This window comes from Stegostoma tigrinum, chromosome 5 (genome assembly GCF_030684315.1).
Source record: "Stegostoma tigrinum isolate sSteTig4 chromosome 5, sSteTig4.hap1, whole genome shotgun sequence".
In the NCBI taxonomy this organism is placed as follows: Eukaryota; Metazoa; Chordata; class Chondrichthyes; order Orectolobiformes; family Stegostomatidae; genus Stegostoma; species Stegostoma tigrinum.
The window spans coordinates 87,301,537-87,314,941 of NC_081358.1; the positions used below are offsets into that span (position 1 = coordinate 87,301,537).

Sequence of the window (13,405 nt, forward strand, 5' to 3'; positions counted from 1 at the left end):
ACCCTTCCTTGGATTACCGGACTCGAAACGATAACTCTGTTTTCTCTTCCACAGATGTTGCCAGACTTGCTGAGCTTTTCCAGCAACTTTGTTTTTGTTCCTGCTTTACAGCATCCACAGTTCGTTCAGTTTCAAATGTTGGCATGTTGACTTGATATGTTGCTGTCCAGAACTAAACTGCATTTATGACAATGTATACGTACAAAGAGATTTTTTGTGAATAAAGTATATTTTTGAAATTAAAAAAAATGCAAATGGGAGAGAAATCAAAAGGGTCCTGCACTCAAAAAGGGGTAGAACAAGTTCAAATAGAAGTGGATTAGATAGTATGGAGTATAGAATGAAACTTAAAGGGTGTCATTGTTTCGGGGCACTGGAATAGTCCTGTGGAATAGAGGAAGGAAAGTGGAATGCAGAGAAGGGATACAAGAAGGATGGGGGACAAGAAAGAGTGGGAGCAGTATAATTAAAGTGGGGAAGACAAGTGTGATTGGGTCCCCCATATCCTCACTTTTCATCCCAACATCCTCTGCATTCAAAGGATCATTCTCCATAATTTCAGACAATCCCAGAAAAATGCCACCACCAAACATATCTATCCCTCACTCCCGCTGTCTGCATTTCAGAGGGATCGTTCCCTTTAGAAAACCCGAGTCCATTCATTGACCACTGACACGATATCCCCTTCCCACGGCACCTTCCCCTGCAACCGCAGAAGGTGCAACACCTACCCTTTCACCTCCTCCCTGCTCACCATCCAAGGGCCGAAACAGTCTTTCCAGGTGAAGCAGCATTTCACCTGTACATCCTCCAATCTTGCCTATGCTACATTGGAGAAACCAAATACCCAGTGTGACTGCTTTGCCGGACACCTCAGATCTGAGTGCAAACATTATCTTAACCTTCCCATAGCTGGTTATTTTAACACAGCGTCCTACTCACATGCACACTTATCTGCAATATTCCAGTGAATCGCAGCGCAAACTGGAGGAACAACATCTTATCTTCAGACCACGCACTTTATAGGTTCCTGGACTTAAGATTGAGTTCAACACCCTCAAATTGTGAACCAACACCCATTCCTTCCCTTTCTTTTAGTTTACTTGTTACATTCTCTTGTCACCATGTCTTCTCTTCCCTCCCTCCACCTGGAGTTTCTGGGAGTTATCAGCTTGGTTTCAGTTTTAAACCATAGCAATAGGCTTTGGAAACCAAGAGCACAGTCTGATGCTTAAATCCAGTACCCCTAGGAGGCAGATGAAGACATGCGCAGAGCTGTGGAATCCAGAGCTGTGAAATGAAAAAAATTGGATAGCAGTTTAGCCAAAAGGACCCTTTGAAATGTTGTATCTCATCAAATAGCTGGAACACTGAAGTCAGAGTCACTGCTGGAAAGCGGTGAAATACATTTTTTCTGTTAATTCCAGGAATAAGGAATGAGCTTTAAAGGTAAATTGGGAGCAATTAGAATGTTCAGTAGCAATGAGTCTGGAGCACGAGTCTTTGTATGCTATCATCTTGTTAGTTATGATTGCTTTAACACTTCTTGATATACAGTAAATAATTGCTATTGTTTAAAAGCTGAAGGTTGTGGGAAGCGAGGGCAGTGATTGCTGGGTCCCTTGCTGAGAAACTTGTATCATTGATAGCCACAGCTGAGGTACCAGAAGACTGGAGGTTGACTAAAATTGTGCCATTATTAAAGAAAGGAGGTAAGGATAAGCCAGGGAATTGGTGAGCCTGATACCAGTGGTGGGCAGGTTCTCAGAGAGGATTCTTAGGGACAGGATTTACACCTATTTGGAAAGGTAAGGGCTGATTATGGATAGTCAACATGGTTTTGTGCGTGGGAACCATGACTCACTAACTCGATTATAGTTTTTTGAGAAAGAAAACGTGACTGAGGATTGATGAAGGCAGAGGAGTGCACGTTGTCTAAATGGAGTTCAGTAAGGCATTTAACAAGTTTAGATCACACGATAAAAACAGAAAGAACTGCCAATGCTGTAAATCAGCAACAAAAACAGAAGTTGCTGGAAAAGTTCAGCAGGTCTGGCAGCATTTGTGAACGGAAATCAGAATTAACGTTCCGGGTCGAGTGACCCATCCTAGAAAAATATTAATTGGCTTTAAAAAGCTGTACAACACCCGACAGCAATGCAAAATGGGATACAAATGTATTTTGGAGATAATAGGAACTGCAGACGCTGGAGAATCTGAGGTAACAAGGGGTAGAGCTGGATGTTTCTTTACAAGTGCTGCTGTCAGTGCAGTTTTTTTCCTTCGTTCACCTTCCTGGACCTCTCAGTCTCCATCTCAGGCAACCAGCTTGTAACTGATGTCCATTTCAAGCCCACCGACTCCCACAGCTACCTAGAATACATTTCCTCCCACCCACCCTCCTGCAAAAATTCCATCCCCTATTCCCAATTCCTCCGCCTCCGCCGCATCTGTTCCCACGACAAGACATTCCACTCCCGCACATCCCAGATGTCCAAGTTCTTCAAGGACCGCAACTTTCCACCCACAGTGGTTGAGAACACCCTTGACCGCGTCTCCCGCATTTCCCACAACACATCCCTCACCACCCGCCCCCGCCACAACCGCCCAAAGAGGATCCCCCTTGTTCTCACACACCACCCCACCAACCTCCGGATACAATGCATCATCCTCCGACACTTCCGCCATCTACAATCCGACCCCACCACCCAAGACATTTTTCCATCCCCACCCTTGTTTGCTTTCCGGAGAGACCACTCTCTCCGTGGCTCCCTTGTTCGCTCCACACTGCCCTCCAATCCCACCAACACCTGGCACCTTCCCCTGCAACCGCAGGAAGTGCTACACTTGCCCCCACACCTCCCCCCTCACCCCTATCCCAGGCCCCAAGATGACTTTCCATATTAAGCAGAAGTTCACCTGCACATCTGCCAATGTGGTATACTGTATCCATTGTACCCGGTGTGGCTTCCTCTACATTGGGGAAACCAAGCGGAGGCTTGGGGACCGCCTTGGAGAACACCTCCGCTCGGTTCGCAGTAAACAACTGCACCTCCCAGTCACGAACCATTTCAACTCCCCCTCCCATTCTTTAGATGACATGTCCATCATGGGCCTCCTGCAGTGCCACAATGATGCCACCCCAAGGTTGCAGGAACAGCAACTCATATTCCGCTTGGGAACCCTGCAGCCCAATGGTATCAATGTGGACTTTACCAGCTTCAAAATCTCCCCTTCCCCCACCGCATCCCAAAACCAGCCCAGTTCATCCCCTCCCCCCACCGCATCCCAAAACCAGTCCAACCTGTCTCTGCCTCCCTAACGTGTTCTTCCTCTCACCCATCCCTTCCTCCCACCCCAAGCCGCACCTCCATTTCCTACCTACTAACCTCATCCCACCTCCTTGACCTGTCCGTCTTCCCTGGACTGACCTATCCCCTCCCTACCTCCCCACCTATACTCTCCTCTCCACCTATCTTCTTTTCTCTCCATCTTCGGTCCGCCTCCCCCTCTCTCCCTATTTATTTCAGAACCCTCACCCCATCCCCCTCTCCGATGAAGGGTCTAGGCCCGAAACGTCAGCTTTTGTGCTCCTGAGATGCTGCTTGGCCTGCTGTATTCATCCAGCCTCACATTTTATTATCTCGGATTCTCCAGCATCTGCAGTTCCCATTATCTCTTCCTTCGTTAAGATTGGTTTCTCGTGGAACTAGGATAGTAATTACAAACGCAACCGATAATCGCTTTCAGTGAAATTGCACCGCGCATCTACGTCCTGTAGCCGGTATCCATCACTTATTCTTTGCGTAACTTTCTCAGATATATCTAGAGCAGAACAAGTTTTTCCATGACTGTCGGAACCTCAAGTTGCACAATTAGCATGAACACTGCGTAAACGTCTTTACTCGGTGGATTCTTTCAGAAATAAAGAGTTGAAGCGGCACTGACGATAGCCTATGTGTTTCCCGTAAAAGGCGTGGTTTCCAGCCGAGTTTAGGCTGCGCAGTGACTGATCATGAAGGGCGGAAGAGTCGTAAATTTGGGGAATTCCTGTGAGGAAGTGACAGACGGAACAGCTTTCTCTCTCTCTCTCTCTCTCTGCCGTGGTGTTTACACACCTTTTCGCTCCAGCACTGTGTGCGCGAGGTTGAGCTATGCGGGAGGGGGCGTTCTCCTGTGAAAATGTTTAGTTTCTTTTGGCGCTGACGCTGTTCTCCAGCAATGGGCAAACATCTGAGACTGCATTGAGACAGAGCTAGGGAGAAATAGAGAGCAATAAACAGCGCTGAGCGATTCAGCAGTTATGGAGTCTTCCAGGGGGAGCAGTTTCTCGAGTATTTCGTCCATCCTGGACGTGGTTCCCTATCAGAAGTTGGTGGATCTGCATTATATCAGCAAGGGAAGCTATGGCGTGGTGTTCAGAGCCCAGCACAGCGACTGGAGGATGACTGTGGCAGTCAAGTGTCTACAGTTCGACTCTCCAATGGATGAAGGGTATGCTATTGATGGTACTTGAGAGCATGGAGGAGAGTTATAATTACACGAGTTTGAAAATAGTTTGTATAATATCTTTACCAACACGTATTAACAAGGAAGCAGAGAAGTGTTGTGATGCACCTTTGTCCGAAGAACATAAAGTAGGGCTTGCATTACTGAAGGGGGCACAGGAGCTGAGAAATTTGCATTTCTATGTGCATTGGAGAAGGTAGGGCAGGTGGAGAGAGCAGTGAATAATAGGCTGTCTGCTGTGGGGTTGACGATTCACAACAACCAAACCTCATGCTGTACTGGTGCCTTGCCCTTCCTGCCTCTTCAGAGATAAGATTGACTATCTCAAGGTACCCTCTCCCTCGTCAGCCCTGGACCAGGAGAGGGCTTTGACAGGATATTGCATACGAATGTGTGGGATGTGCTGTCCAAATTGGACTTTGGGGAGGGAATCCACACTTGGATTGGACTGCTGTACATCAACATAAGTAAAACAGTCTCAATCGATGGGTTGAAGTCAGAAAGCTTCCTGATCAGATTGGAAGTCAGGCAGGGCTGCCCATTGTCTCCTGCCTTGTTTGTCTGTTGTATAGAGCCTTTTGCTAAATCCATCAGGAAGGATGTCAGCCTGGGAGTAGGGGGTACAAACATGATCATTTTCTATTCAGATCAGCTGTCAGCATGTAGACTTGTGAGCATCAGTGACCAGTTCGAACTAGCCTTGGGAGCCAAGGTAAATCGAGGCAAGAGTGAGGTTGTTTTCTTTCGAAACTTTATCCCCTTTGCCTTCATTTCAGGTTACCTGAAGGTGGTGGGAATGTGTTTGGAGGAGCTGGGGTGTGTGCAAAAACTTGAGAGGAGTGTAGCACCAAGGTGATGCAGAAACTAGGCAGATGTGAGCACCACTCCATATCCGTTACAGGTAAAATCTTGGGAATCAGGTGGGAGGCACTCATGGTGTTGTAGCATTTGGTGCAGATCTGGCCCATTTGCAGAACCTGCACCTCAGTGGGCACCCGAGCCATCTTCTATTTTTTTGGAGCTGAAAGTTGGATTGTGTCCACAGGGACACAATGTATAAACCTCTCTAAGGGGCACGAAATGGATGTACCCAACACTGCCCTCATCCTGATGACCACCTTTTGTGTGCAGCTGCATCAGGCCGTGCGTAGACCCTCGGTACGCAAACACCACATGTCGTTGTGTGCTGATGTTCGACCTGTGCCCAGTGTTACAAAGGCTGGGCCTGGCCTTGTTGCCATGGAATGTTCCACAGCGTCTGCGTTTCATGGCGAAAAACTTACAAAGAAAAACACCAATGACTACAAGCCCGTCAGAAAATGGTCAGCATTTAGCATCCTCGAGACTCAGCAGGAAAAGGAGGTGATCCTGTCGCATAGTTCCCTGAGTCGACTGTCAAAGTCATTTGACAGAATGCCTCATCGCCAGAACTTTCCAACAAGCCCCAATGTGGGAAGAAAGGCACTACCTGTGAGATTTTTTATGTGGGCTCTGACTCAGTGCCACTGCACACCACCCTGAGGGGTGGTTAAAGAGATGGAACAACATAGTCACTCCTATTCCTCTGGAGTGTACCCGTGCAAAGAAGATCTGGAGACAGATACAGTGATTTTTGTCAAGGTTCATCCCGAGCAGTTCCATGACACACAACTCTGTGTTCGTAGGTTATAGAATCCCTACAGTGTGGAAACAGGCCCTTCGGCCCAACGAGTCCACACCACCTCTCAGAGCATCCCAACCAGATCCATCCCTCATAATCCACCTAATCTATACATCCCTGAACACTACGGGCAATTTAGCATGGCCAAACCACCTAGACTGTACACCTTTGGAAGGAAACCAGAGCACCCGGGGGAGACCCGCACGTGGAGAATGTGCAAACTCCACACAGTCACCTGAGGGTGGAATCGAACCTGAGTTCCTAGCTGTGAGGCAGCAGTGCTAACCGCTGAGCCACTGTGGGTTCTGTGAGTTATTCTCCAGAACGCGCACTGAGACAAACGTCAAGTGTGCGTGGAGGAGCATCAACTCAGTGAAAGATGCTCTTTGGTCTTCCCAAAACTAGTTGATCTTCTAGTGTAAAGATTGGCTTGACAGAATGTTGCAGACCAGTGTGTGCCAAGCCCCAGATCTACGTGCTGAGGGACACACTCAAGTTTGGGCCAGCTTCTTCCAAGGCAGTGGGGAATCTCTACTGTCTGACATCTTTCTGCCAAATTATAATGATGGTCCATTCAGTGCCATAATAACCCTTTGTCAAAATTAGGTAAATAGTTTCCTATGTGTTTAGAAAAGGCTTTTGTTTTGCGACTGCAGGGAAGCTCTGAGGAATGTTAATTTCCAATGTAATGTTTGTTCCTTTTTCTTTGCAAAGACTGTATGGAACTGTTTTAGGACCCTTTGTACATACTTCTAGATTTTTTTTTAAGAATAAAGTATGGTATATTTAATAAAAGAAAATAGGGTAGAAGGCACATAGTGTACAAGAGCAGAGAGGTGATGTTGAACTTGTACAAGACACTTGTTAGATCTCAGCTGCAGTATTGTGAATAGTTGTGGGTGCCACATAATAGGAAAGATGTTTATGCATTAGAGAGTGTGTAGGGGCTATGTGATTAGAATGGTTTCAGGAATAAGAAATTTCAGCTATGGGGATAGATTGAAGATGCTGGTACTGTTGTTCTGGAGAGAAGCAAAATCATTGGCAAACTGGATAGAGTAGAAACAGTGAAGCTGTTTTATAAGAGAAACAAGAATGAGAGGAATGGTTTCAAGTGATGTGAAAGCGATGTGAGGAAAAGACATTTTCATACAGTGAATAGTTACGGTATGGAATGCATTGTTTGGAAGCATGGAGGAGGCAGGTACAATTGGGGAATTCATGAGGGTATTAGATGGATCTTTTGGGCCATAATTTTGTGCAGGGATATGGGGAGGAGATAGGAGATTGCAACTGGCAAGTTGGCAACAGCATAAGTCGCTCCATTTGGAGCTCCACTCTACTCGCCAGTTCTCTTTCCTTTTCCTTTCTTTTTCTCTTCTCTCTCCTCTCTGCTATAATTCTAGCCCCTGAGACTCTGCACTTTAAACCACCAACCTGAGGAGTCGGATCGCAACTGGGAATGCTCAGGTCATGTCCTGCAGCGATGGCTGGCCAAGAATGGGCTGGTTTGGCGGTGAAGTTGTAGGCGGCGGTGAGAGTGGGGCTGGTGAGAGGAAAGCAGTCGGGGTGCCCTAGCGATTGGACCGGTGCCTGCATCATTGTGGAGATGGGACTCTGAGATCTGGACTTCTTCACTTACTTACCTTTTTATTTTTGTTAAAATCTTTTAATTCTGGTTTCTGTAACCAAATGGGTGCTGGTGAATGGCATCTTTGTACACTTTTTGCTGTAATTATGTATTCCTACATTTAGGGCATGTGACAAACGAATAAATAAAACTGAATGTTGGTAGTAGAGTTGGTACAGGCTGACCTACCTCCTTCTGCAATAGGATTCTGTGAATTGTTTGAAATATGATGTGAATTTATGCGAACGTTGATTTTTTTTTTAACGTGTGTTTTGTGATGCATGAGACATTGTGGAATGAGTAGTTGGTCAAGCATTGAAAGCATACAATTTGTAAGATGCCACATCGATTCCATGTGAAATCGCCACCGATTATTATTTATGCTTTCACAGGATGTGTATGTCACTGGCTAGGCCAATATGTGTCACTCATTCATTCTTAATTGTCATTAAACTGAATGAGTGTTTGACTATTTCAGAGGTCAGTAAGATTGCTGAGGATCTGGATTCAAATATAAGAATGACCAGGTGAGAATAGTTGATTTCCTTGCCTCATGAAAATTTACGAACCAATTGGATTTTAAAACAATTGTTGATAATTCTCATGCCCACCATTACTGAGACTAGCTTTGAATATTGCAAACTTATGAACTGAATTTGAAGTTTCATCAGCTGCCATTGTAGAATTTGAAGCCTGAATCTCTGGATTACTAACCCATATTCCTTTTTGAGTCATTCGTGGCCAACTGTTGAAGTTATAACTTTGTGCATTCAATATTTTGCTACATCTGCAGCAATTAACATCAAGAGTTTGAAAAATCAATTGATTTGAAATTGGAGCCAAAGATATTTGTGATCAGTGTTTGGAGATCACAATTTTGCGCAAGATAGTGCACTAATCAGTTTGTTTGTGCCATAATTCAAAGCTAATTGAAAGTTTTTTTTTCAGATTTCTCTTAAAGATTAGGAAAATGCACTTTTTTCTTAAACTGTTAGCTTGTTTTCTAACTTGCCATTAATGTTTCTGACCAGTCTGGAGTAGCAAATGTTTTGTCTTCATTATGAAGCTTTTTTTAAGTTCAGGGAGGCTATTTACTGGGAATCACTGGGACAATGTTGTTTTCATAGAAATAATTGGAACAAATCCTGGTTTTGCACTATTTTCGTGTGTAAAATATTACAAGTACATTGAAGGGGAAAAAAGATGTATTTCTGAATCTTGGGTAATTGCCACACTATATCACGCTGTTCATTTTTGAGCCCCACAATGTATAAAATTTGTTTAATGATTCAAGCTGTGTTTTTGGGAAAAAAACCCTGAAGTTTCATCAACAGCACAAAGTGAGCATCAATTTTATGTCAATGACGATGATGTTGCGCTTACTCAGAACAAAACTACAATTTAATGATGAAATTATACAGCATTTTTGTTCATGCTAAGCAATATGGGTAAACTCTGCTTCCATCACTGCAAATTAACTCCATCTACAGGCAGGGATATTTACAACTGTTAACTTACACTTTGGTCATGTTTATTGATTCGTAGCATACAAGAGATGATATTCCTAATGAGTGTTTTCACTGTTGTGATGAAATAGTGCAGTGTAATGATTCAAGTAGAATCGTCAGAAATGAATGAAAACACAGGATTCGGGGATGAAGTTTTATTCTTCCAACTTCTATCTGAATGAATACAGATCAATAGCTGTCCTTTTTTTTTGTTTTGTCACCTGAAAACTCATTAGTTTCTCCCCAAATATAAATCTTGAAAGTTTAAACATTGAACTTTGGTAATAGAATTGTAAAGTGTCATACATTTTAATCTGAGATAGCAAGAATTGCAGATTTTGGAGTTAGAGATAACAAAGAGAGGAGCTGGAGGAACACAACAGGCCAGGCAGCATCGGAGGAGCAGGAAAGTTCACAATTTGCGTCAGAACCCTTAAATTCTGCGGAAGGGTCCTGACCTGAAACGTCAATTTTCCTGCTCCTCTGATGCTGCCTGGCTTGTTGTGTTCCTCCAGCTCCACACGTCGTCTATACATCTTAAACTCTCGTTTTGAGTATAGAAAATCTAGAAGTAGCTAAAAGTGCAGTAAGTGAAAATGTAAGTAGTAATTAGTGATGAGATGGTGGAGTATCATTCTTCTGTCAGTGCCTTGTATTTGCAAATCTGACATTTGAAGATGCATCCAAGGTGCTCGACATCACTGCATGGACGGTTAAGCTCGAGGACACAGGAAGGGAGAGGCGAGGAAGGCCTGAGGTTGGCCAAGGATACTTTATAGCATTCTTCTGATATATGTGCATTGTGCAGAAAAGTGATTTTTTTAAAAATTTAACATTTGTTTATTTCTGGCCACTGTCTGAGTCGTACTTTGGTTCCACTATTACTTGGCATGAGTTTGTCAAACTCAATTATTAAAATTCCATTGTGCATCAATGAAGCTGTTAAGGTGCAACATTCAAATTTAAGCTGGCCTCCTGCAGTTGGAGTCTCAGTTGGTTTTCAAATCAGTGAAGTTGATTCATTGGCTGGCAGAAAAGAAAAATTCAGTGTTCAAATAGTCTAACCTCCTCTGACGTACATTTCTCAGTGAGCGTTTAGAAAAGCAAGGTCAGGCAATAGCAACGAGGGCAATGTTTCTGCCCTAACCATCATCTCCATCTCTTTCCCTTACTACTGTTTCAGACTATCTTGTTTCCGATGTTTCACAGGTCTCAGCTTTGGGTTCCTTCTTATTTGTGGTTCTTACTAATGACTTACATACGAAAGGCATGACTGGAAAGTTTTCAGACAGTACGAAACCTGGCTGGGTAGTTGATGGTGAAGAAGGATGGGGCTGACAACTACTGGATGGCTTGGTTGAGTGGAAAGGTGGCAAATGGAATTCCATCTGGAGAAATACCATGTTATTCATTTGGGCAGGACAACTGAAACAAGACAATACACAGTAAGCAGGGGGGTATTGAGAAGGATAGACTAGAGGAGGCTGACAGCTGACTTAATTGAGGTGTAGCAGTGAGGACAATTGAATGGTCGAAGCAATAGAGGGCGCATGAGGGAAATCATTTTTGCCAAGAGGGTGATGGGTGCCTGCCGTTTCCTGTCCAAATGGTGGTTGAGGAAGAAGCCCTCACACATTTAATAGGAACCTCGGTCTGTGCTTGAACCTACAAGGCTGTGGACCAGCCTTGGAACATGGGATTAGAATATTAGTCGGGGGTGGGGGCTTCCAGTTTGTTTAGCCAGCAGAGATGAGGTGGTCTGAATGTTTCCTTCCATGCTGTATCTTTTCTATAGTTCTATTGAACTGCAAGCAAATATGTTAACTCTCTATCCTGTTGATCTCTCAATCCTACCATTGACAGTCATGCCTCGTTCCTCCACGGCTTTCTCTTTGAGGAACTCCCTCCTTAAACTGCTCTGCTTTACCTTCAATGTTTATTGTTGAAAACCCAACCCAATTGCCCTTTACATCACTTTTTCCGTTGGCTTATGTGGGAGCAGAGTTTGTAGAGGTAGAAGATTTTATAAGCTTGGGGCGGTCATAATGGTGGAGGGAATATCTTGAGAGGACATGATATCAGTTTGGGAAATTATGGCCCGTTATTCATTAGGAAATCCTAAACCAAAAGATAGGAATTGGCATTCACCCTCAAACTCAAGGAATTTCTAACATACAGCATCAGTCTCTTAGATTTGATGATGGTGCTGAGATTCCACTTGGAAAGAAGAAAGCATTGCAAACCTGGAGAGAAATCAGGGTGAATTAATGGAAAAACTGAAATGATTCAAAGAAATAATTAAGAGGAGAGGAGGGCTAAGGCAGGAATTCAAAGTGGAGTGAAGACAAATAGTCTTTTATTGCAGGGGAAATGGCCCATAAAAACAAATGTAGGCATTTAAGTGTGAAGGAAATGTAAGGCTGTTCATGGAGGCTTCGTTAGGGATTGAATGCAGTGCTGTTTTATTCAGAAAGGTCAGACAAAGATTTATTAAATGCTGTAAACTTGAGATTGGGTGGACTAAATGACAGCAAGTGCAGAGAAAGTTTGAGAAGGAGGTTGGCTGACAGCCAAGCATTGTTGAAGATAATGGTACTTCTTGGCTGCAGGCAAAAGTTTAGTTATGTATTGGGTGTTGCATGACGTAGATCTGATGGCTGAGTCATCCCTGGACTAAAATCGTTACAGCTGAGAGAGGGACTGAGGACATTTATGTAGTGATACATGCCAAACTGGATGGATGGATTACACAAAGTGACAAGGACAGATTTTAGGAGAGCTGGTGTCGGTGCTCAGAGATGGATCTCAAAGGAAAACGATTGGAATTTCAATGGAATTCATGTGTAATGCTTTGAACTGCAGAGAAGAATGTAGTTAATCACATGTTCTGTCAAATGTGGGCTTGTCAGCATTCAGGAAATCAAGCATAAGCTCATCTTCCTCTAATGTTGTTATTGTCTGAATGCCAAGGAATGGGAAAATTTCTGCACCAGTAATTATTCAGTCTAAAGCAGCATTGCTTTAAATAGAGATACATGGCACGATGGGTGCATATAGCAGTAGTGTTCTCTGTAGTGTTATGAGAACTTGCTTAGAGTTATTATACATTGATGGCACGTTGTTTATCTTTGGTGTCTTTTCTGTCCCAAATTCTGCACTTCACCAGACTAGTGCTGTAAACCCACTCTGCTAACCTGAATTTTAGGACCAATGGGAATGCCAAATCATGATGAATAAAAAGCCTTTAACCTTTTTTATTTCAAAAGAAATGCCACTTCTTAATATATTTTGGGTTACAAATGATCAGATGCAGCGATCAAAATTAAACTAATAGCTACGGCAATTACTGTATCAAAAAAGAACTCATCATTCTTACTACCCTTCATATTTCTTCCTCCCAATCACGTTGTGCCAAAAAAAGGCAGATTTCTGGGAAAAATATTTTTGTGTAAATGATCAAATGGTGGAGTACCATTCCAATAGTGAATTATAGCCACTTGTGTTATATTGACAAGGACAATTGCCAAATTCCAAACAAAAGTGCCAGCATTGGTTGAGAAGAACCTTGGTTTGGCACTAATACTAAATCATGCTAATGATATTGGACTTGAACTTCATCTACAAGATATTGTTTCAAAGTGGGTATCGTTCTGTCTATCAGAGATAATGGGAACTGCAGATGCTGGAGAATTCCAAGATAATAAAATGTGAGGCTGGATGAACACAGCAGGCCAAGCAGCATCTCAGGAGCACAAAACGTCAGCTTTTGTGCTCCTGAGATGCTGCTTGGCCTGCTGTGTTCATCCAGCCTCACATTTTATTATCTTGGAATTCTCCAGCATCTGCAGTTCCCATTATCTCTGATACCATTTTAACCTCACTGCGAAGCCTCTTCCAGGGATGCCTAACCTGAAGAAGTTACCCTCCTCCCTCCGGACCAACCTCAGGGAATCTCTCTCCCATTGCAACTCTCTTGTAACTCTCCATCTTCGGTCCGCCTCCCCCTCTCTCCCTATTTATTCCAGTTCCCTCTCCCCATCCCCCTCTCTGATGAAGGGTCTAGGCCCGAAACGTCAGCTTTTGTGCTCCTGAGATGCT

The 13,405-nt window shown here is 43.8% G+C and overlaps 1 protein-coding gene across 2 annotated transcripts in view; it reads left to right on the forward strand.

Moving 5' to 3' along the window:
• The first annotated feature begins 4,019 nt into the window (after positions 1-4,019).
• Positions 4,020-13,405, forward strand: part of ripk2 (receptor-interacting serine-threonine kinase 2) — a 54,762-nt gene continuing 45,376 nt past the window's right edge. The window contains exons 1-2 of one of the 2 annotated variants that reach the window (XM_048528488.2): positions 4,417-4,494; positions 8,278-8,326. In XM_048528488.2, coding sequence (XP_048384445.1) covers positions 4,488-4,494; positions 8,278-8,326 — 56 coding nt within the window. In that variant the 5' untranslated portion in view covers positions 4,417-4,487. Of the gene's footprint in view, positions 4,495-8,277; positions 8,327-13,405 lie in introns of both variants that reach the window. The other variant, XM_048528487.2, reaches the window with a different exon arrangement.